General features: G+C 37.0%; 1 protein-coding gene across 2 annotated transcripts in view; it reads right to left on the bottom strand.

Annotated features, from left to right (window-relative positions):
- Positions 1-352: 352 nt before the first annotated feature.
- The window catches only part of SLC30A4 (solute carrier family 30 member 4), a 31,349-nt gene continuing 7,086 nt past the window's right edge, over positions 353-24,615 (bottom strand). For both annotated transcript variants that reach the window (XM_024568114.3, XM_053928219.1), the window contains exons 4-8: positions 10,474-10,627; positions 8,500-8,701; positions 7,747-7,852; positions 6,828-6,962; positions 353-5,943 (exon numbers count right to left, since the gene is read on the bottom strand). In XM_024568114.3, the coding sequence (XP_024423882.1) occupies positions 5,789-5,943; positions 6,828-6,962; positions 7,747-7,852; positions 8,500-8,701; positions 10,474-10,627 (752 nt within the window). In that variant the 3' untranslated portion in view covers positions 353-5,788. The remainder of the gene's footprint in view (positions 5,944-6,827; positions 6,963-7,746; positions 7,853-8,499; positions 8,702-10,473; positions 10,628-24,615) is intronic.

Below are 24,615 nucleotides of genomic sequence, written 5' to 3' on the forward strand. Positions count from 1 at the left end.
AGCAGACATGAAAGTTATTTGGTAACTTACAGAGTACAATCTTTGTTTTTATTGGGTAATCACCATAGGGCAAACTTTACAGTTTATTCTTTAAAAGTCACATGAGAGCCTTAAACCACAATGCTGCTAGAAAATGATATGATTTTTGGTGATAATTCACTGAGGCTGAATTTTTAAGCCTCCTAATCTTAAACACAGGATCGACGTAGACATGGCATCTAGTCACAAGGCTTCACACTTCCTGTTTACACTCAGTCTATTTTATAGCTCATGGCAGTGATGATAGATCATGGCTGAAACTGGATTACAATCAAAACATAATTCTACTAATATATTAAATAAAGCTGAAAGGTTTAGCATAAGCAAAGCTTGCAAGGCTGTTACCCTTTATTTTAGCATCTGACATGAACCGAAAAAATGACACATCAAAATAGATATAGAGTTGGGTAGATAAACAACAGGCAACATCTCTTTATTTGCTACTGTAACTTAACTAAAACTTTATTACTGTTTTCAAAAAGTTGTCTTTTCTAGGTAAGTAGAAAACTTAAACATTATTTTAAAAGCCTCAAACCAATTTTCATCTTATTTAGCAACTAAAATGTTATTTTTCATCTGTGAGCTTTCAGTTGGCACAAACTACATAAGGTACTCAACATACATACATTTTTATTTCCTTTTTTTTGTCTCAACTTTAGTGAAAAATTCCAAAATCAACGGAATGAAGATTTATGGTGAAAAGTATTGTTAAATGATTCTGTGATCGTGGTGTTCTGGGTAGAAAGCTGCTTTGCTAGTGAACGTTAGGTGCAGCATATGGTACACAGGTAATATTTGAAATCTTGCTATTCTTCTCCTGTATTTCTTTCCTAAACTCCAAGGGGGATAAAGAAAAGACAAAAGGTCAAGGGAAGAAAAGCAGCTGACTCAGGTAGCCTCAGAGGTACCAGTCTAGCAACCTCTAGGTGGGCTCTCGAAGGGCTTGCTGCACCCACATATGCAGTGATAGCCTTCAATGGGGACACCAGGTGCGGGCAACCTTCTCTTATGAAAGGACCGATGGTACAGGTTTCATACTTGCTGTAACTACTCTGCCACTGCAGCATGACAGTGGCCAGACAATACATGGTCACATGAGTGTGGCTGTGTTTAAGTAACACTTTATTTACAGACTTGGAAATTTAAAGTTCATAGAATTTTCACATCATAAAATATTATTCTTATTTTTAAGAAAACATTTTAAAACGTAAAAACCATTCTCAGTTCTTTGGGCCACACAGGACAGGCTGCAGGCCAGCCTTGGCCTGCCAACCCCTAGCCACACTCTCGGGGCATCGGCTCATTGCTCCCCTGCTTCGCGATGGTCCCGCGATGGTCCTCACCCATCTTACTTTCTCAGGGGTTTCTTTCTTTCCTTTCTGCCAGTGTTGCTGGGGCTGGAGGGACATTAAAAGTGACTGGCAGAAGTTAAAAAGATGAAGGTTCTTTTAATATCTTTTATCCTATTTGATTTTTTTCAGGCTCATTTCTTAAACACCTAAGGGGACATTGCAACCCGAGATTATAAAACTAGATAGGTTATCTATTTCCTAGTGCTTTTCTTTTTAAGAAGATTACGTTTTAAGGCCTACTACTATTACTGAATCAATTAAAAAACTTGGAAATTTAATTTAAGGGACTGTACATTTCTACTTTTTAATAAACCACATGGCAAAACAATACTTTATTTAATAAATGTACAGGAAATTACAATTTAAAAGTTGCAAATACAGTACATATACTATACTTTGATTTTAAATTACATGGACAAACACCAGCTTCAAAAACTTTCTAAAATCAATCATATGCAAAATACTGGTTTTAGAAGGGATAGACGTAAAAGTGTATACAATTTCTTAAAACTGTGATATGGCTTACTTAGTAAAATGTGTTTACGTGGAGCAGCACAGCCTTCCAGATACACAGTATCTTCCAGGGGCAAAGCAGACGCACTGGCACATTCCAACGTTCTGTTGCAGCTATTTCAGAAAGTATTTAACTGCAGTATTTAGATCGACACTGTCAGAGAAAGTCTCCATAAATGTTTTCCAGCCTTTCAGAAAATCGGAAACCGTTGTTGGTAGGTCCTCACAATATGATTAGAAGAATGGGTTAAACCCTCAGGGACAGGCCAGCCCGAATGCACAGACACAAGTCCACACTGCGGAACCCCCAGTTTCTTCCCTCCAACTTCGGTGCTCCCACCAACACCACCACCAATATCCCTGGTTGCTGATCTGTGGGACAAACCTGAAGCCCTGTCTGGGGGGACTCACCTAACAGATCTGCAGTTTGAATTTGCAAATGGTATTTTGGGTAGAAAGATATTAAGCTTAATCAGTGACTTGGAGGTCAGACCTGCCTCCTCTCAACACAGCACACAGCATGGTGTCACTACCCATTTGTGACTAATACCCAAACGGCTCATGAGTTCAGCATGGTTCAAAGACAAACTGAACCAAGTGAACTAATCTTATACCTATGAACATTTTCGGTAACTCTAAATTTACTATGTGTAAGGTATGGTCAACAAAAAATTTGCCTAAAAGCTTATTTTAAAGGGGTTCAAATTCTGTAATACCTTATTCTTTATGATGAACGAATTAATATAAATGCATACAAAGAAAGTAAATTTAGCTAATTGTGCTTGCTTCAGAAGCGAATGGTCTCTCCTAGAGCAGCGGGAGAGGTTGCTGGAGAGGCACAACCCAGAGCCTCACTGGCAGCGACCCTCGAGTGTGGTCAGTTTCTGTCACCCTTATTCAGCGTGCAGGGAACCCAGATAAGGAACAGCCAGCTGGTAAAAAAAAAGGTTTTCCTCACCGAGAAACACTTTTTTAAGTGGTGCATTGTCTCTGAAAAATGGTTTTTCCTCACATTAAAATAAAAGGGAAGCTTATGTCTATGCCTATTCTGGGAAAATTCTACCAAAGGTAAACACTGTCTGTGGGGACATCTGGTTCCTAGACTCCTAAGATCAGGAAACTTTGTTTCAGAAAATGGCAATAAAGCTTCCAACATTGAAAAAGAAACAGAAAAATAAGAAATCCAGTGAGCTGGCCAATAATACTGTTGGGAGCCACAAGTTGTGAAAGTCTGGGCTCATGTTACACAGGCACAGCTAATGGAAAATGTATGTGGGAATTACATACTTCTGGTTCTGCATTTCAAAGTTCTCTGAAATATGCCTCATTCAACTGCATTCCCCACATTGTATTTCTAAGGCAGCACGGTCATCAACAAAGTTGTGAAACACAGGTTTAGGTATACAACTAACTTTGATCATTTGCAAATGTTAATTAAAACACCTTGCACTGAAGAGCTGCCCAGTTTTTATGTTACGATCTGTTCTCCCAGTTGCAAAATGAACCGTGGTGCACAGAACGCCCTTCCTCTGAGAGCTGGCTGAGGAGTGGAGCTGGGGTGTGGCCCTCGGTGGCTGGAGGACAGACCAGAGGCTCTGTGTCAGAAGCTGGGCAGTCCCTGCTTGCACCTGCTAAGTTCACACCTTTCTCTGCAGCTTTTGTCAAATTACAAAAAATTAAATCTGTCTATTATCAAATCTCACAGACCCAGTAAAGTACAAAATCTGTAGCTCTTGTTACAAAAAAAAAAGTACAGAAAACTTTGTGTACCTAATTTAAGTAGAACACAATAATTAAGATTCACAAAAGTTTTCAGTGTTTATGCATTCTACAAAGGGATCCTTTTCAATCCTCAAATGGATTTTAGACTGTTTTACCCAATAACTTTTCAAGGAACAGGTCAATGTGAAAAGTGAGACATACCTACTTACGATAAAGGAGAAGTGACAAGAAACAAGATCAGCAGATATGGGAAACCACCGCAGATACGGGACACCCGCCACCACATAATGCATGTGCTCCTCCTTTCTCTTGCTGGGCGCACAAAGTCGGTAAATGCCCGATGTGCACTGACGTGCCTCTCATTTATTCTTACCTGCCTTCTATATTTAAGTATTCTTTATTTAAACAGTTTATATGCTCCTGAAATTTTTGAAAAATTCAAATCATTATTTTAAATGGATTCACAATAAGAATTCCATAAAATTTCCAATTCAATTCAACCAATGCTGGGCTTTATTAGGTACCATTAACCCTCATCGACTCTTTTGTTGGATACCATCAACTCTTAACAATCTTTTAGGTAAATCCAGGGTTTGCCTTAGGGTTACTTACAGTGAGATACTTGGTAGAAAGATGAAATCTGTTTCATAATCTTCGCCTATGTTTTAAGTCATCTGCTTGTCTATCTAAGATTTCATTTCACAACCTGTCTGGGACATTGTTACTTTACTCTGACTCTCTGCTGAAAATGAATTATTAAGGTGCACAAAGATAACAGCAAAACCAGCAGTTGCAAAATGAAACATGAATATCCACAACTGTTTAATATAACCATTATTAATTAGGTTGCCTTCTGTTTAGACTTTTATGCTTAACCTCCCTACCACACAGATTTAATGCCCATCCTACTCCAGGGCTTTAAAACACACACACACACACACACACAGAGTCAAAAACCCTTAAAGGTTTTGTCTTCTCAGAGTAATACCTTCACCCAATCCCTTTCAGCATTTCTGCTATGGCATTATTGGAAAACCTCAAAATTATATCTTATGGTTCCCACAGTCCATGGAGAATCCCTAACCCATATTATCAAACAGAAATTCTCCCTGGAGGAACATAATTAATCTCCATTTGAGAGCTGGGTATCCCAAACTGAACCTTAGCCCCCCCAGAGCTCCACCCTGAAAGGACACACACAGATTAACTGGCATGGAGGCAGGAAGAAAGGTACCAAGCAAACTTTCTCTATAAAACATAAGGTGATTCTTAAGAGGACAGAGCATTGTTTATGTTTTGCAGTCTCATGCTCTTCTTAAGATACATTCCATGAACAATAAAAGTAATTTCAAGAAGACTTAAATCTGAAACTTTATACCCCATCCTCGCACCTATACTTTGTTTAAGTTATCATAGAGCAATTTCAGTTTAAGACTAACTTCTGCCATTAAGAATAATACTGAGAATGTTTCCTAAGCAATTTAATGACAGCGACAAAGATTTGGTTCTGATAAGATTACAAATAACCAAAAGTGTTAACTTTGAGATTCAAAACCCTATAACATTTGGAAAAACTTGTTTATAAGGTGTAACAATAACATTAAGACTTATTTGTGAAATAAAACATTTCTGAAACACTTAGGAATACATGCTTATTCCGCTCTGGATAATTACTAGTACTTTCTGAAATCTGTTGAGAAGTAATTTCTGAAAAAAGAGAGTTGGGTATCAAATTCCAGAAGCTGAATGTCAAGATTATGTTTTAAAAAATTCACTTTTCCAGCACGGCTTGATATAAAATGGGCTTTAAAAAGGGTTTTTGAATGAGAATACAGAATTCTTGATGCTTCCTTTATGACATACACTCTGTTGTAATTAATGAAATACGGTCTTGGATTGTCTTCTCTGAGGTATCTGTAGAGTCACATCTCATCCTGTAAACGGTGTTTTGGAAACATCTTCATCTACAATCATGGTGAAGCCTCATTTTACCATCGACAGAGACTAGCACTCGCAGGCTGGCTGGCTGGCTGGCTGCGGGACCCATGCACGGTATGGACACAGCTGTCGGGAATCCCGTTTGCTCACGTAGGTGTGCATTTACTGCTCTCGAGTCTGTGACTGCAGGGTGAGTAAGGCAATTGTCCCCCAAACATCTACAATTAGGAACTGGAACTCTGACAGTTTGCACAAGTTCTGTCCACTTCTTGCCTGTAACTCTGAAGCTGAACAGTACATTTATACATACCAAACGTGCTCAGTAATAAATGCTTGGCTTTGGACTGTACTTCCTCCCATTTAGAGGAACTTCCAGGAACTGCAATGTCAAGAAAATATTGTTACTATTCATTGTACATCACACATTACTGAATAAGACACAGGGGAAAAACAACCTTAGCATACTATGAATGTATTTTTGTTAGTTTGATTTCTACCCTCTTGAAGTTATTCTGTTAGAGAAGTGTGTCAGTTTACAAAGCCAGATAGGCTTCTCATTATCCCAGTCTCTCTAGTCCACTCTCAGGTAGAGAAAGAAATCTAGACATTAATTACAGGTCTTTCATCTTTTGTACTTAAGAAAAGAAACCTCATGCATGTATTATTTTGATAAAAACTAAAAAGCAGCCATCTGTGAAATGATTTACAGAAATGAAAACATAGGCTCTAGCTTTTCGTATATAGAAAAAACATGGTAAATATACTTAATGCCTTTATTTTTTTAATCCTCACTCAAGGATATGTTTTATTGATTTTATAGTGGTGGGGGAGGGGGAGAGAGAGAAAGATAGAGAGAGATGTGAGAGGAAAACATCAACATGAAAGAGAGACATCAATTGGTTGCCTCCCTCGCATGCCCTGACTGGGTATTGAACACGCAACCTGGGTATGTGCCCTGCCAGGGGATCAAACCTGCAACCTGTTGGTGGGGTGATGCTCCAACCAACTGAGCCACCTGGCAAGGGCATATACTTAATGCCTTTAATCTGAAGGCAAAAGTCTATTTGTAACGTTTCATCTCAAAGAGAGAAAAAATTATTGATCCACTATAAATACTGATCTGCAACTCACTTTTGAAGAGCTCACACCTCCCTTACAACAAATCTTTCCAGCAGAAAAGTCTTCCTATTTAACTATAAGCACAGATGTTTAATTCCAAAGTCGGAAGCCCACCCACCCCAGTATTTACCGTCAGCCACATACTTAGCTGTATGTGAACGATGGCCATGGGTTTTCCTGAAGTGAGAGACCAGACATTTAAATACTCCACTGAATGAACATCTTCTATTTTCATCAAGGCTTCTTTGATATAGTCTACATTCAAATGCCTTGGTACACCTATTAATTCAGAATATATCAATTATAAGTGAAGTTTATTTTGGAGAAAAAGTTATACATTACTGGTAGGATTTTTTTTTCAAAAGAAACCAATTAGCTTTGCCAAATTCATTTCACTTTAAAATACATTAATACTTTAAGATAAACCATGCACACATATAGCAGGATATACACAAAAGGCTAATAAATATTTTAGAACTGAATATTCTCTCTGAAAAGGAATACTAATCAATCTGGAATACTTCATTTAATAAGCAAGCTAGGATAGACAAAAAAAAAGAAAAAGGAATATCCAAAGATGATTAACCTGTTGTTGAGAACTTATATTTACATGCTTATAGATAATATTAGTAAGGCAGGGATGCTGAAAGTATAACAAAATAGCAAGTTAAATTGAAATTAATAAATTAATAAATAACTTACTAAACATACTTGCATTAGAATCAAAAGAGTTTCATGTCCTAGCTCCATAGTTTATTAGCAGCATGGCCTTAGTGAAGTCACGCTACCTCACTGAACCTCAGTTTTCTTGTTGGCAAATGGGGACAATAATGTCTGCCTTTCCTTCTTTTCTTAGCTATTGTAAGGGTCAAATGGGTAACATATGGGAGAGAGCATGGATTCGTATACATTATATATATAGAAGGTGGTGCTCCTGTAGCCTAATAAGTATCAATCAAAAAAAAAGAAAAGACATGGCTCCTGCCCTAGAGTGTCCTCTCCCGCCCCCAATCTGACTTAGGGAAGTAATAAATCCAAAGTGTGGATATTAGTGAGATCTTACCTTCCAGTATTATAACTATTGTGTCCCATATGATGCGAAATGTTGTAAAAGCCACAAGTAAGGAAAATACATATGTACAGATGGGATCAGCAATCTTGTATTCTGGCTGTAAGGTGATAGATCAACATTGTGTGGTTAAATATTGACAGACATAGAACAGACTGTAAAGCACAGTAAGGCCTGTGTCCTGTTCTTTAGCAGGACTGAGAATACCATTAAAACTTGGATATTGCAATAGAGAAACTCTTTCCGAGATTATTTAAGTACCTTTCCTCATGGGATCTATTTTCAGAAGTTGAATGGTTTGTTCTATTATTTTCCTCTGTGCCTTCTCTAAATCTTCCACCCAGAACATAGAATATCAGAGCTAGAAGGACTTTTAGAAGTCATCACTCAGATTTAAGCCCCCCTCCCCCATTTTAAAGAGGAGGGAGATCAAGTTTAGAGTTGTGGGACAGTGACAAAGCTAAAGCTTGAGTTCTCCAGAGAAGGCACTACCAAAGCCAGTTACAGATAAGCTACCTCGTGATGTGGTAACTATTGTGTTTAGTGCTGACAAAAGAGCTGTATGGACTGGTGGCTCAGTCAGGCCCGCATAAACACAAAGTGAGTAGGACTGGCCCTGATGTCCAGTATACTGATAAAAGAAAATCACCTTTAGTTTTAATGTTGAAATTAAAAATGATTTCAACAGTTTTAATGTTGAAATTATTTTTCTATATTTTCAAATAGAAAAATTAGCAATCATATTACCTTGAATCGTATGATGTATGCAGCTATTAGCACACCAACACTTTGAACCAAATCCCCCAATGCGTGAACAAACGCTGCTCTCACTGCCAAGCTATCCTGCCCGTGGTGGTGTCCACACCCAGAACCTGTGGTAGGAGAATTTGAAGGCAGGGAGTGGGAATGGGCATGATGGTGACCAGACTGGTTCAACAGAAACCCCATTCTGTTAAAAATAAAAGAAAACATTATTATTCTTCCTAACACTATTGATAAAAATATTTGTGACTAACCAGACATGAATGAGGCAACATGGAACTCATTCATTTACTAAATACTTGAGCACATATTACACATCAGGCACTATGGTAGGTGCTGGGGTCAAAAGAGTGAATGAGACATTCAGATCCCTATCCCCATAAAGCTTATGTTCTAGTAGGGAAGGCAGAGGAGTAAACAAATTCCTAATGCACTGCTCGGCCACGAGAATGCTTTGAAGAAAAAAAGTAAAGCACTGCAAGAGGATGGAGAGTGATGGGGAGAGCAGTCAGGGAAGCTCTCTCTGCGGTTCCATCTGAGCAGAGACTTGAATGAAGTCCAGAAGCAAGTGGGGGTGGAAGAGTGTTCCAGACAGAAGCAGGCCAGGGCAAAGGCCCTGAGATGCAAAAGTGTTCTATGTGCTTGAAAAAAAGCAGGGCAGCCATTGTGGCTAGAATAAAGTGAGCAATAATGCCAGCAGGTTGGAGTGGTACATAGGATCTTACTAAAAAGGCCAGTAAGGACTTTTGATTTATTCTAAGTATGAATGGAAGCCACTAGACAGGGACTAGCAAACCACAATGGCTGTAGACTATATATAATTTATGTTTTTGTAAACAAACTTTTTTTACAGCCTGTTTTTATAAATAAACTTAAAAAAAAATCCTCACCCAAGCATATGCTTATTGATTTTAGAGAGAGAAAAGGAGGGCAGGAGGGAGGAAGAGAGATGGGGAAGAGAGAGAGAGAAACAGAGAGAGCGAGAGCGAGAGCGAGAGCGAGAGCGAGAGCGAGAGCGAGAGCGAGAGAGAGAGAGAGAGAGAGAGAGGGAGAGAGAGAGAGGGAGGGGAGACAGAGAGAGAGATATCAGTGGGCTGCCTCTCATACATGCCTGGACAAGGTATTGAAACTGCGTTCTAGTCTGTGCCCCAACTGAGGATGGAACCTGCAAACTTTTGGTGTGCAGGACAACGTTCCAACCAACCAAGTCACCCAGCCAGGACTGTAAATAAAGTTTTATTGGAATACAGGCATGCTCGTTTGTTTACATACTGAATGTGGGCTGCTTTTGTTCTATAACAGGAGAGTAGCTGCCAAAGAGACTGTATGGCTCTAAAGTCCTAAATATTTACTATCTGGCCCTTTACAGAAAAAGTTTACTAACTCCTGATCCATAGTTTTAGGAAAAAGTTGATAGTTAAAAAAAATCTCAATATAAAAATATTTTTAAAATTATATAAAAAAAACTTTGTCCTATTAAATTCCTGATTATTAGTCAAACTTCAGTATATCTGAGCAAACTAATAAGGAATTTATAATTTCAACATTGTTTTATTAACATAAGAAAAACTGATGTACTATATAATCTATAAATATATAAAAATATCAATATTACTAAATGCATGTATAACAGTCAAAGTTCACACTATTTGAGAATATTGATGTAAGAACAATGTAGAGTGTATGCTATTACTATGGTGGATACATGTCATTATACATTTGTCCAAACCCATTGATATAAATCACGGACTTCAGGTGGTTATGATGTGTCAGCGCAGGTTCATCAGCTGTAACAAACGCAGCACTTTAGTGCGGGATGTTGACAATGGGGGAACAGGGCATGTGTGGGGGCAGGAGGTATTTGGGAAGTCTCTGTACCTTCCTCTTAATTTTGCTGGGAACCTAAAACTGCTCTAAAAAGTAAAGCCTATTAAATTTGTTAAAAACATCAGAGCTTACATTATGTTAACGGCAACTCCAACAGCTGCAGTAATAAGCATGATATCTCCATTTATTTCATATTTCATGTGGATAGTTCTTTGGACAGCTTCATACAGGAGGAATCCCATAAGTATATATACCAACAGCACACTAATCATAGCTGATAAAACCTCTGAAGGGAAAAATATGAAAAACAAATGTATTTGCAGCATGGTTATTATACCTCACACAAACTAAATACTGCACAATCTTTTCTTTATTTAGATCTCCTTTCCTCCAAGAAGATAAAGGCAGTATATGATTTTTGTCATGTTTTTAAATTTTTAAAAATAGCTTAATATACATTTTTTAAAATTGAAGTTTAATTGACACATAAATAAATTTACATTAGTTTCAGACATACTATATATATATATATAATATATTTATTTATTTATTCAAAAAGGGTTTAGTAGTTTGATCTGAATCCCCCACTAATTAACTCCTACCACTTCCCACCCTCCCCTCATCTCTTTAGGGTCAAATTATGTATATTTATAGACCACACGCATGGGAAAAACTGAGAAAAAAGTATTTGTAACACACATGATGGCAGACTAATTTCCTAATAGACGAGTACTCTTAACAAATCATAACAAAGTGAACAACCCATTAGAAAGATGAATGAAGGTCATAAATAGTAATATACAGAAAATAAACAGAAATGGCCAATTTATCAAAATACAAGAAATTCAATAAGAATAAAATTTCTTTGGGCCCTTAATAAATTGGCAAAGATTAATAAGTTGGATAATAGCCAGAATCAGCAAGGCTATACTGGTGGAAGAATCAGATGGAACTATCTTTTTGGAGAGCAGTCAGCAAAACTAATCACAATTTAAAATGCATGTGTTCCTTGACTCTAGGAATTGATCTGGTAAAAACACACCCATAATATGCAAAGACACTGAGAAGGTTTTTCACTGCAGCTATGTCAGTAGTGCCAAAAAGATCTAGAGACATCTCAAATGTTCACCAATAAGGAACTTAATGGATAAAATTATGATATACACATATAATGGGATACCATACAACCATTTATGTATAAGAAACAGAAAAAATAGGCAAATTGAAAACTACGAGAAAGATAGATAAGAAAGTGTTACCTCTGGAAGTGGGACTAGGAGCTTGGAGAATTTATTTTTCACTTTTTTCTTTTTCGTAATGTTTGAAATGTTTTAAGTTTCTAACCACAAACATGTATTACCTTGAGATTAAATAAAAGCGAACACATTTTGACGCATGCAAGTGTGCATGAGTGTGCTCTGACCCAGGAGTTCCTCTTCTAGGAATGACATACACGCTCATGCCAACCGAGCTGCACATGTGCAACACGAGGCATGTTATGAAGCTATTCATCACGCCCGTATACAACATCATTGGAAACCAATGAAAAAGCAATTAGGAGAGGCTTTATAACGTGGAACACACTGCAGCTATAAAAAATGAATAAGGCTCTTTAGGCCCTGATAAGGAATAATCTCCAAAATACAGAGTTAAATGAAAAAAGTAAAGTGCGTAACTGTGTATAGTGTTACCATTTGTGTGAAAAGATAAAAGAATATATATAAATAATGATCTGTACATGCAATCTCTGGAAGGATATACAAAATGCTGGTAAAAAACTGGTTATAAGGAGAATAGGCTGAGGAGACAGGTGACTTTGAACTATATATAAGTTTATACCATATGAATTTCTACCACGTGAGTATAGTGTAGAAATAATTTTATATCTTTTCAAAATAACAATAGGCAATGTGAAATATATATTAAAATAACTAACCAATGTTATTATATAAAACAAGTGTTGACACTCAAAACAAGAAAATACTTTTAAAGAAAATTTTTCCTTTAGAGACAACAGACATTAATCCTGTGAAGTGTTAACAGGTGGAAGAATCTGGAAAACTGTGATCTGGGTCAACTCATCGCTCAAAGGTTCTAGGCAGTTCAAGTACTGGACTTTGATACACTTTTGTTCCAACCTATAAATCACAAGACAGGAAAATTATCTAGAAGTTATAAGCTGTTTCCTGAAGACATCTCATCAATTTAGATGAAACTCCAATAAAATCTTGTGCCTTAACAAAGGGATGTTGGGATAAAACAAAAACCACAATTACCACTTGAAACTATGGCACACCTATTCCTGACATGCTAATAATGATCATACTTCAAAAGAGGCGCAGGCTGAAGGAGACAGAGAAAAGACCAGCTGAAATACACGAAGTGGGTCAGGGACAACCATATTAAGTCCAGACTTTAAGGTCCTAGAGAACACGACCAAGTTACATTCCATGTCGTATTTACCATAGTACTCAGCAGGGTGGCTGCCATGTAGCAGGTACTCAAATATTTATGATAAATTTTCAGAATAAAGTTAGGTTGAGCACGGTAAGATAACAGGGAATACAAATTAAGAAGGTTAAGCTAAATATGAATTAATAGGTTACCGCAGTCACCCATTATCTGCAGTTTCCCTTTCTGTGGTTGCAGTTATCCACAAATAACTTCGGTCTGAAAATATTAAATGGGGAATTCAGGTATAAACAATTCGTAAGTTTTAAATTGTGCATCACTCTTAGTATGCTGAAATCTCAGGTCCCACTCTGTCCCACTGAGGCGTGAATCATCCCTTTGTCCTGCATCACCGTGCTATCTGCATGAGCTTCCTGGCCGTTAGTTACTCAGCAGTCCTCTTAGTTCTCAGATTGGTTATCAGACAGAGAGAGAAAGAGACCACATTCATGTAACTTTTATTATAGTGTATTGTTATAACTGTTCTACTTTATTATTGTTTATTGTTGTTAATCTCCTGCTGTGCCTAATTTATAAATTAAACTGTATCACAGGTAAGTATATATAGGGTTTGATACTATCCACAGGTTTAGGCATCCACTGAGGGTCTTGGAATATAGGCCCTGCAGATGAGGGGGGACTACTGTATTTATTAAATACCCCAAAACAAAAAGTAAGTAGGTTAAAAGACAAGAATTAAGCCAAATACAAGGCAGAAAACACATGAATTTCTTAAGTTATAGCTGTTGTTGGTAAAATATACATATAAGTAATGTAAAGAAAGAAGAAAAAATTTAAAAATGTAAAATGTAAAGTCCCATGTACTAGTGCTCACAAAAATGAACTTTAATTCTCTTTAAAATTGTTATTTAAAAAATACCAATCCTTCTCAAACTCTTTCAAAAAAAGAAAATGTCAAGGTTGAACTAGCAGTTAGGCTACCACAGTTTTTAAGGTGCCTTAATCAAATTTTACATATGGAATTATAAAGCAATACACTTTACATTTATATTCATAGCCATACAAATTAATGGCTGAGAGATTTGATTGCTTATGCAAATCTATAATCAATAATTAAAAATACTTTCAACCCCCCTATTACTAAGTTGAACATACTTTCCAGTTTTCCCACAAAAGTCCCAATTTCTGCCCTTGTCCTGGCATAATTATTAAAAGTGCCCCATTTCAGGCCTGAGCAGGTGGCTCAGTTGATGGGAGCATCATTTCATGTACCAAAAGGCTGCGGATGCGATGCCTGGTCAGGGCACACACCCAGGTTGCAGGTTTGATCCCTGGTCCGGGCAAGTATGGGAGGCAACTGATTGATGTTTTTTTCTCATATTAATGTTTCTTTTTTTTTGTACTCTCTCTCTTTCCCCTACTCCCTTCCTCTCTCTCACATCAATGTTTCCCTCCCTCCCCCTCTTTCCTTCTCTCTCTCTAAAATCAATAAACATATGGTAAGGATTAATAAAAAAAAAGTGCCCCCTTTCACTCTGAAAAGTGTCCTGGTTTGGATGATGTTATATAGTTACCCTAGTAGGTCTGCCAGATAAAATACTGGATGCCCAGTGAAATTTGCGATTCAGATATAAAACAAATATTTTAGTATAACTATGTCCTGTGCAATGTTTCAGACCAAATGGGCATGTGTGTTATCCACACACTAAACCGGGTGAGCCCACATCCCAGTGATAATTTACCTAAACACTTAAAATCACCTTTTTGTGAACTTTCAGGTATGGCAAAACCATCTTCAGATAAAGTAAAATGAAAGTCAAACTAAAACATAAACATAATTTGTTGGCAAGGAGGATTTCTACCCTTAGAAGGTCCACTAGGAGCTGAAAGTGAAGTTTTCACAACACAGTAGCATAAAAAGGATCCCAATGCCTGCCCACAGTTAAAAGTAATGGAATTCAGCTGATTCCTAGAGATTCCATTATGACATATTAAGATCCTGCTATCAATGCTATCTCTTTTGCAGCAATTAATAAGAAATGTGCCTCACAGCTAGTTCCCTTTACAGAAAGCAAAGACATTCATCTGTTAGTTTTCATTCTAATTACCCACAGAAACATCTTTGAGCCAGAAAACTGATAAATGCAAAAGTGGAGAACACCCAAAATTTTAAGTTGATTTTTAGGGCTGAGATTTTTAATTGAGAAGTATAAGGCACATATACTATACAGCTAAAAATGCTATCGGTAAATAGTAATAGGGCTATTTATTATGATAAAAAGAACAAAAAGTTCTTTCATTGTAAATAAATTAAACTTTGGTGAAATATGAATAGGACTAATTAGTGTTTAAATTTTTGCCCTAGTATTTTTAACATGATGGAATGCAGATAAACATAGGCAAGATATATTTTCTCCCCACAACGTTTAACAGAGAGGGAAGTTTTCAATCAACAATGAAATATAACTTGCTCCAATCTTCTCATTCTTGCTTTGGGTTGCTCTTTGTTCAAATAACGTACAAAAAAGTTTTTCAAGACAAAGGAGTACATAACATGTTCACATCTTTCCTTTTCTAAAGCAGACACAGGAACTTTCACAATGGAAACTCTAGATTTCTGCAAAAGTTACTACTCCATTAGCTTTAGGTAAACTTTACTGAATGGAAATTTAGCAAAAATGAAAAACTCTTAAAAGAGATTTTTATGGAAATTCTAGAAAACCTATTATTATAGTAGTTCTAACATATTTTGTTCCTTTATAAACAAAGAGATCACTACACTTGGCTGAACTGTAGCTTTGGAGGAGGGGGTGAGATAAATGAATGTCACTTGGGTCTTTTTATCCAGCTGAAATATAAAAAAATGTTTATGGTCAATGATCTAATAGAGACCAAAACACACCATGATTTTCACACACAATGTGGATAAACAGTTTTGGTTTGAATGGCCAATGGTAACAAAAAATTAAATGGGAGAGAACAGATGATTATTAAGTTTTGCTGGTACTATAAAATATAAAAAATGTTTACTGTACATTTTACTATATCTATAAATTGCCAAAATTAGGTTTCCAAGGTTCATAAGAGAGTTCTTTTCTGTCTTCCTTTGTTATTCTCCATCACAGTACCTTATTCTTTCTCTTTATAGCATTTAACAAAATTTGTAATTATGTTGTGTTGTGTAATGTATTTACTGCCCGTCTCCCCACACTATGCTATTGTTCATTCACTTAATGGGTAATTTAATTACTCAGTGCCTACTCAGTGAATGAGTAACAATTTGCTTCAACTGTGGAAAACCACACTCAATCCAAGCATATTTGCTTCTTCATGAGTGTTGCTCAGGTGCACTGACTTGCCATAAAGTGTTAACTTTGCTAATGCTGTGATGCCAATAATGAATACATTTCCCTTAAATTATGTAACACTTGTCTTTCTATTGCCTCAAAGAACTATATACAGCACACAACTAAAGATAGATTTCAGAGGTCTATAAAAATCAATTGGGAAGGAAAGTGGAGGTATATTCTCTCCTCCACTTCTTTTTGTGCCATTTCTCTTTCCTACCTCCTTCCAATAGAAGATAGGAAGGAAATAGAAAAATCGGTGAGCTATATGGGATTTGCCTAGGATTCCAAACTAATATTTGTATTTCAACTCAGTCACAGACAACTCTGGCACTCTGACTAAAGACATCATATGGGGTTTCAGGGGCCCACTGTTGCTACCAGAATGTTAAGCTAAATTGAAAAGTTTGTCTTTGGACCCTCTCATTTCCTATTCTAAATAATCTCCATTTTTCTGCCTTCTTACCACTCCTTCAATCCACTCCCAAGGTGCCCTGAGTCCTCCAAGGTGACTTTTGGCTATGCTACAATTGATTACCTCACTCATGTCTTCTTCTGCCTCAATAAAAACTCTAAATTCTAGGAAGTACCTGTTCTTTTCCTATAGATGTTCATGTGATACGAATTAATTCTCATTAAGATGTGAATAATGAGTAGGCATAACTTTTGTCAGGGATGGGAGGAAGTTGTTAAAATGAATCAGTAACTAGAGAGAAGAAATTTTTTTTTTGGCTGCATGTATTGGGGAAGAGATTTTTTAGCTGAATACTTTCTGCTCCTTTAACATCAGGGAATAAAATAACAAACTATGTAGAATTAGCATTATAATCATATGCCTACCCCAGAACAACAATCATCTAGCCAGATCTGCCAAGACCTTTGCTCAGTAGAACTACACACTGTTACAAAAGACTCCTACACTGTCACCTTGCCATTAACCTAGGCTGATGATTGGCGTTACCAAAGCATGTATCTTGCTTTTTTTTCAAATACAGACAACTCCACTTGCTACAGCCCTTTTACATGATCACTATCTTTATCTAATCCATGCAGCCTCTTCCACCCACGAACTGAAAGAAAAGAAAAACCATATAAATTAAGTTGATTACACTCATAATCCACAAAGAAGGATAAAGGAAAGCAAGCACGGGGATGGGGCTGTTCTCTGTAGAATAGCACGTCCCCTTGGATGGGGAGACGGTGCCGCTCCTCCTAAGGAGGAGTGGGATTTCTCCCACAGTGTGGTTTCATTAAGTGCTAAGTTTTACTGACTTCCAGAATAAGATGGGATACCTGCAGAAAAATAAAACGCGGGCATTTAAAAATAACTCACATATGGTTTCTACCCTTCTCTCCCTTGTCCCACAAAAGAGCTGCCATTGTAGCTCCCTGAAAGGACTAAAGAAAGAAATGAAAAGAAAAAGAAAAATCTGAATGATTTTACACAATCTGAGTTCACATGAAAGAAAGAGAAGTACCAACAGAGTGGAACTGATTCCTGGGACGGCCACTTAGGCCTACCCTTCAAATCTATAACTATCTTTCTCTCAACTTGACTGAATGATTTTTGCTAAAATAAATTTTGTTGTATGGCCAAAAATGTTACTAAAGACCCGAGTCAAAAAGCACATCTTTTAAAATTGTTATTTAACCATCAGGTTGACTCTTCTCACTTTTCTCCTACTACCTAACTGACAGTTATGCTGAGAGAATAAGAATTCTCATTATGGGGAGAAAGGAAGGCAGGCACGGGTCATTGTGAAGCATGGGTCATTTGAGAGATATCCAAAGTCTGGGTAAGATGATATACGGGCAGGTAGAAGAGGGAAGGAAAAGACAGCTGAAACTAACATTTATTGGATATTTACTCTGTGCCAGGTACCACGTTAGGTACTTTGACCTTACCTTACATATGTTTTACAATTCTTCAGTACAAGTATTATCATCCTTATTTTACAGAAGAAACTCATACTTTGAGAAATTAAATCATTCTCCAAAGGGCCCTATAGCTAGTAAAACTGCAGATTTCAGATTTGAACCAGAGACAACCACAAAACTCTAACAGTGGTAAGTACCCAAACAAATAAGACCGGCCCCTGACTGAGATAAGGAAGAAGAATCTTCTAATTTCTTAATTAGTCAAAAGGTCCTATAGGTCAGGCTGTACCACCCAGCTATGTTATGGATCAAACAAATTTGTATAGTCTAGTTTGTGAAAATGACCACAGTTTCAGAATTATAGATAAGTGTTTTTCATTCCCAAATATTTTAATCCCAAAATTTCAAAAACACCTGTACTCCCAGCTTGCAAATTGATTTGATTTACCCCAAACAAATGATTTGAGGATCATGAGCTATACTAAATTATGTTTCACAGTTTTCATATCCTTATTTATTCAGCCTGAATTTGCAACAATTCGATTAATAATCTCATACACAACACTTACTAGTGTCAGATACACAAAGTTTAGTATTATCTGCTCCTGTTCCTACTTAATTCATGGTCCAGAAGGAGACACAGTTGTATAAAAATAACTACACAAATGTGATAAATGCTATTATGCACATATAAAGTGTGTTATGAGGAAACAAAAAGGAAATAAATTAAGAAAATGACACTACTAATGTCTGACTATCATTCACAGATACGCCTCCAGGTCCTATACGGTATACTGCCTTTTGCATAAGAAAGGGTGGCAGAGCGAAGGATATGAACACGTATAGTATATATTTGCTTATACTTTCAAAAAGAAATGCTGTGAGGGCGGAGCAGAAACTAATTTATGTTTTTAAAGGTTTTATTTATTTATTTTTAGAGAGAGGGGAAGAAAGAGAGAAGAGAGGGAGAGAAATGTCAATGTGTGGTTGCTTCTCATACGCACCCCTACTGGGGACCTTGCCTGCAATCCAGGCATGTGCCCGACTGGGGATCAAATCAGTGACCCTTTGGTTTGCAGGCTGGCACTCAATCCACTGAGACACACCAGCTAGGGCAAGACACTAATTTAAATGGTTACTCATAAGCAGTGGGGTGGGAGGCTGGGTTGGAGAGGACAGAATGAAAGGAAGACTTATTTACAAATCTTTTAAAAATAGTATTAACTTTTGCAACATGTTTTACACATTTACAAAATAAATCAATAAAGAAAAAACCCAACCTGTCCTGCCCCCTATGCCATCAAAACAAACAAACAAAATGAACAGTAGTAACAAACCAGGAGTTTCCTAGGGGGTTCCTTCCCCAACTCTGGGTATTGGAGGTCACAAGACACACATTATTTAAATGCGTCCAATGTAGACACACCTTCCCTGACAGAACGTCAGGATTACTTGCAAAGCAGTCTTTTGTAGAACACAGGGAAGTCACTACTTTGGTTTATAGCTTTATTAATGCTATGTATCTTTTTTGTCTTTTTCATGCTCCACAAATTACCATTAGGTTTTTCTTCTACTACTTCCATCACTACTACAAAGGCCAGAATAAGTGAAATAAGTTCTATATCTAGATAGAGCCTTGTAAGATTTTGGAATACAAAGAAGACCCCAAAGGGCCCTTCTATTGTGAAGGCTGTGAGTCCCTCCTCAGCTCTTGAAAATATTCATCTGTCTATATCTTAACAATTCTCTTCCTTTTTTAAAAAAAATAACTTAAAAATTTAGATAAAATTCACATAATCTAAAACTTACCATGTTAACAATTTTAAAGTGTACAATCCACTGGCTTTTAGTATAAGCACAAGGTTATGCAACAATTGCCACTAACTCCACACTGTGCTCATGACCTCAAAAAGAAATTCTATACCCTTTAAGCAGTCACTCCTTTTTAGGTTCTCTTTTTCTGAGGTTCTTAATAGTATTACTTTGAACTCCCTAGATTGCTCTTTTGTAGTTTTTAATTTTTTCTTCCTGTTTTTATCTTTTTATTCTATATTGTGAGGGACTTTCTTGATTACATTTTCTAGTCCTATTGGAAAAAAACATTTAATTTCAGCAATATTTTAGTTTCAAAAGATTTTTCTTATGTTTTTCAAAATATTTTAGTTTTATTGTTCTGAGTATATTAATAAGACAACATAAAACATAACTTAAATCTATTCCTCAAATTACCTCTCTTTTCTCTAGGACCAAGTTTTCTATTAGTTTTGTTCATTTTCTTTCATGCTGCTGGTTTTTCTCACTTGTCAAAAAATCTTTGGTTGTCCATTCACATTTAGTGCAGAAGAACAGGGGAACTATCCTTGTAAAAAGGAAGTGCCAGAAGGATAAGCCATCAACCAATAAAAATGGTTACTAATAAGGGGTGTAGGGCAGGGCACACTAGGACAAGGTTATTATTGTACTGTACTTTAGGGTGAGTAGGTGGGGAACCAAGCTATAAGGCTGCAGAACCCTGACTCTAGTATGAAACACTTCTTTTGGAGAATCAACATCCACACTAGAAGCCTCAGTTTTCCCCAAACATCGTGTTCAATTTCTTTCTAGAAGAACTATTTTACAGTGGGGAAAATTGCAGTCTGCTTGAGTGGAGGTGGGGGTGGGAAGGAAGGTAGGAGCATAGTGAATCAGTGGGAGCAGTTTCCTATTTATAGTCATTTAATTAATTTTCCTTGTTTTCAGTCCCAATTCTCACTTCTGATCATCTCTGTCTGAGCCTTCTTTGGAGATGTGTTGGTCAGATCCAGTTCTTAGCTCAGTGTACTCTAGGCTTGTTTTTTCTTGGCTTGTTTTTTCCTTCAATCCCCTCCCATCTACTTTCTAACTTCTAGAGATTTCTGGAAATTTCTTGTTTACCAGTGACCCAACCATTTGCTTCTCTTTGTTGTTTTGGTACTTTTTATTTCAATGGACTCTTGGGAGACTGGACTCCAACGATGATCTCTAGTCCACTGTCTTGAACTTAGCACTTTTAAGGAAAGGGAAAGATCTGACTTTCTGTAGAAGTTTTTAGACACACAATAGGACCAGTCAGTTCTATTTTCTCTCATTTTTTTTTTCATAGTGCTTATCATCTATGAGTACACAAAGTGACTATCTGGATAAATACTAAGTACAGTCAAACCTCCGTTCTCTAATATCTTGGCTCTTGAACAATTTGGTTCTCAACCAAGTTGTTCATGGAAAAAATGTCTCAGTTGTCTAACTGAACTTGGGGTCTTCATTCTCTATCTGACAACCCGTTCATGCTGATACCTCTATGATCAGTCACATGTCTCTCAGGCGAAAAAGGAAATTTGGTTTTCGAACAAATTGCTTCTTGAACAGTTTTCTGGAAAGACATAAATTTGAGAACTGAGGTTCCACTGTACTTCTTTGATATTTAATAGAATTTTCACAATTATTGGTTTTTATGTTCTGTTACTGCATGTTTCTGGGGTGGAGTGCCACTGTCTTCATTAGAGTTCCAAGGGGTCTATATCCTAAAAGAGGTTAAGAACCACAGAACTATAAAATGAAACATACTCTCTCAAATAGTGCCAGAGGGTAAAAATCCCCATTCCATGATGCTATGTTTTAGATCTTAAATTGCAGGTGTTTAAACCACAAAAAATTAAAGTTTGAAAATAACTTTAAACTTGCTAAAAGAACTCCAGGTCAATCAATTAAAAAATGAATGTATAATATGTTGGAAAGTAGTGGGGTTTCTTTTAGGAACACATCCAATTGCATTATGCAGTGGCTTTAAAAATGACAGAAAACCTCACTCAGTGCTTCAGCTCTCTTGTGCAGCAGTTGAGAGTGCCGAGGTGTGAGATACTAGATAATTTCCCAACCAGATGCCTTGGATAGCTACTTGGAATATAGCTATTCAACCACAATGTCAAGTTATACACTAGAAGACCCAGTGATTAAATTTGAGAAGATCTAGATGTTGAGTTAATATCAGGTTAAAAAGTAACAACGTAGGGGAGGAACTGACAGATATATTAGCCAAGAGTGTCAGTGTCTCCACAAAATAAAATGACAATAATGTTAATTCTGGTTCTTTAAGACAGGTTTTGCTGAAGCTACCTAAATGTCAACTTTTGGGTTCTAAACAAATGACATGTGGACATATGGCACTTCATATGAGTCCAGGCAATTATCTTATATATATTTTTAAAATAAGCAAAAATTTAAAAACAGTAAGATAGCAAGAAACACAGTTGTGTATGATTACATATGATTTAACCTTGGTTAAATATTAATATTTGTTAAAAATAGAAAAAAATACGTGCATTAAAACATGGTAAAGAAGACTCCATTCAATGGGGGAAAAAGTTATTGATATGCATAGGGACCACTGCAATGGAATTCTGCAGCCGGGGAGAGAGTTTGGGCTCAACTCTGAATATTGTGTGGGCAAATATGAATTTATAGATAAGAAGCAGGGTGGGAGTCCGTGGATAGAAAATTACTAAGAGGAAATAGGAGTAAGGAGGATTCTGGTTAAACTGACCTAACAGAATTCTTGCTGAAGACAGGTCATCACTTGAGGGTAACCCATCAGATAGTGAGAGTGGGAGGTTCTGTTAAATTGCTTATGCAACATTCTTGCTAAAATTAGATTTTACAAGGAAGTGCACAGATGGGCTTCGGAGAAGTTTCAGGAGACTTGACTAAAATCTGGTCAAGCAAAGATCTCTGTCAGCATTCACAGAATTATGTTGATAAAATGGCCTCAATGAAGGTCAGCCACAGAGTATACTCATATGTTATATGTATCATAATAATGCTTAAAATCTGGGCTATAGTAGCCTTAGTTGGAATAACCTAAGTGAAAGAAAGAAGCTAATGTTCATTAATTAATTAAACCCACATGGTTTTGCTTGGTTCAATAAACAGAAGATTAACTTTTTTCTGGTAACATCTTCAGGAAGTAGGGAACACATTTAAAAATTAATGATTACCAAATAATTTTTTAAATTACATTTTATTGATTATGCTATTACAGTTGTCTCAATTTTACCCCTTCTTCCCCTCCACTAAGCTCCTCCCACTCCCTCAGGCAACCCTCACACCATTGTTCATGTCCATGGGTCATGTGTAGAAGTTTTTTGGCTACTCCATGTCCTATACTGTACTTTACATCCCCATGGCTATTCTGTGACTACCTATTTGTATTTCTTAATCCCCTCACTTCCTCACCCATTCCCCCACACCCTCATCCCATCTGGCAACTGTCAAAACACTCTCCGTTTTCATGATTCTGTCTGTTCTTGTTTGCTTAGTTTGTTTTTTAGATTCAATTGTGGATAGACATGTATTTTTTGCCATTTTATTGTTCATAGTTTTGATCTCTTTTTTCTTAAATAAGTTCCTTTAACATATAATAATGGATTGGTGATGATGAACTCCTTTAATTTTTTCATGTCTGGGAAGCTCTTTATCTGCCCTTTGATTCTGTGATAGCTTTGCTGGGTAGAGCAATCATGACTGTAGGTCCTTGCTTTTCATGATTTGCAGTATTTCTTCCCTCTCCCTTCTAGCCTGCAAAGTTTCTTTTAAGAAATCAGCTGAAAGTCTTATGGGAACTCCCTTGTAGGTAACTTATTTTCCCTTGCTACTTTTAAGATTCTCTCCTTATCTTTAACCTTTGGCATTTTAATTACGGTGTGTCTTGGAGTGGGCCTCTTTGCATCCATCTTGTTTGGGACTCTGTGCTTCCTGGACTTTTATGTCTATTCCCTTCACCAAATTAGAGAAGTTTTCTTTCATTATTTTTGAAATAGATTTCCAGTATCTTGCTCTTTCTCTTCTTCTGACACCCCTATGATGTGAATGTTGGAACACTTAAAGTTGACCCAGAGGTTGCTTACACTATGCTCATTTCTTTGGATTCTCTTTTCTTCTTGTTATTTTGATTGGTTGTTTTTTGCTTTCTTATATTCCAAATCATTGATTTGATTCTCGGCTTTATCCACTCTACTGTTGTTTCCCTGTAAATCATTCTTTATTTCAATTAGTATATACTTCATTTCTGACTGGATCTTTTTTATGCTGTTGAGGTCCTCACTAAGTTCCTTGAGCATCCTTATAACCAGTGTTTTGAACTCTGCATCTGATAGATTGCTTATTTCCATTTTGTTTAGTTCTTTTTCTTCTGGACTTTTGATCTGTTCTTTCATTTGGGCCATGGTTTTTTTTTTTTTTTTTTTTGTCTCTTCATTTTGGCAGCCTCCCTGTATTTGTTTCTGTATTAGGTTGAGCTGTCTTGATAGTATGGCCTAATGTAGTAGATGTCCTGTAGTGCCCAGTGGCACAACCTCCCTTATTATTCAAGCTGGGTACTCAAGGTACGCCCTTTATATGGGCTGAGTACACCATCCTCTTGTAGTTGAATCTTGGTTGCTGTAGGCAGGCCAATGTGAGGGATTTTTCCCAGGTCAGTTGCAAGGAATGGCTGTGACCACTAACCACCAACCTCCACCCTCCATGGAGGATCAGTTGTGCAGGGCCAGGGTAGTGGTGCTCCAATGTGGTCTGTAGCTTTCCACTGGCTGTGAAAACCATGGGGTTTCTCAGGGTAGTGCAGGCC

This window comes from Desmodus rotundus, chromosome 7, assembly GCF_022682495.2.
Source record: "Desmodus rotundus isolate HL8 chromosome 7, HLdesRot8A.1, whole genome shotgun sequence".
NCBI lineage: Eukaryota > Metazoa > Chordata > Mammalia > Chiroptera > Phyllostomidae > Desmodus > Desmodus rotundus.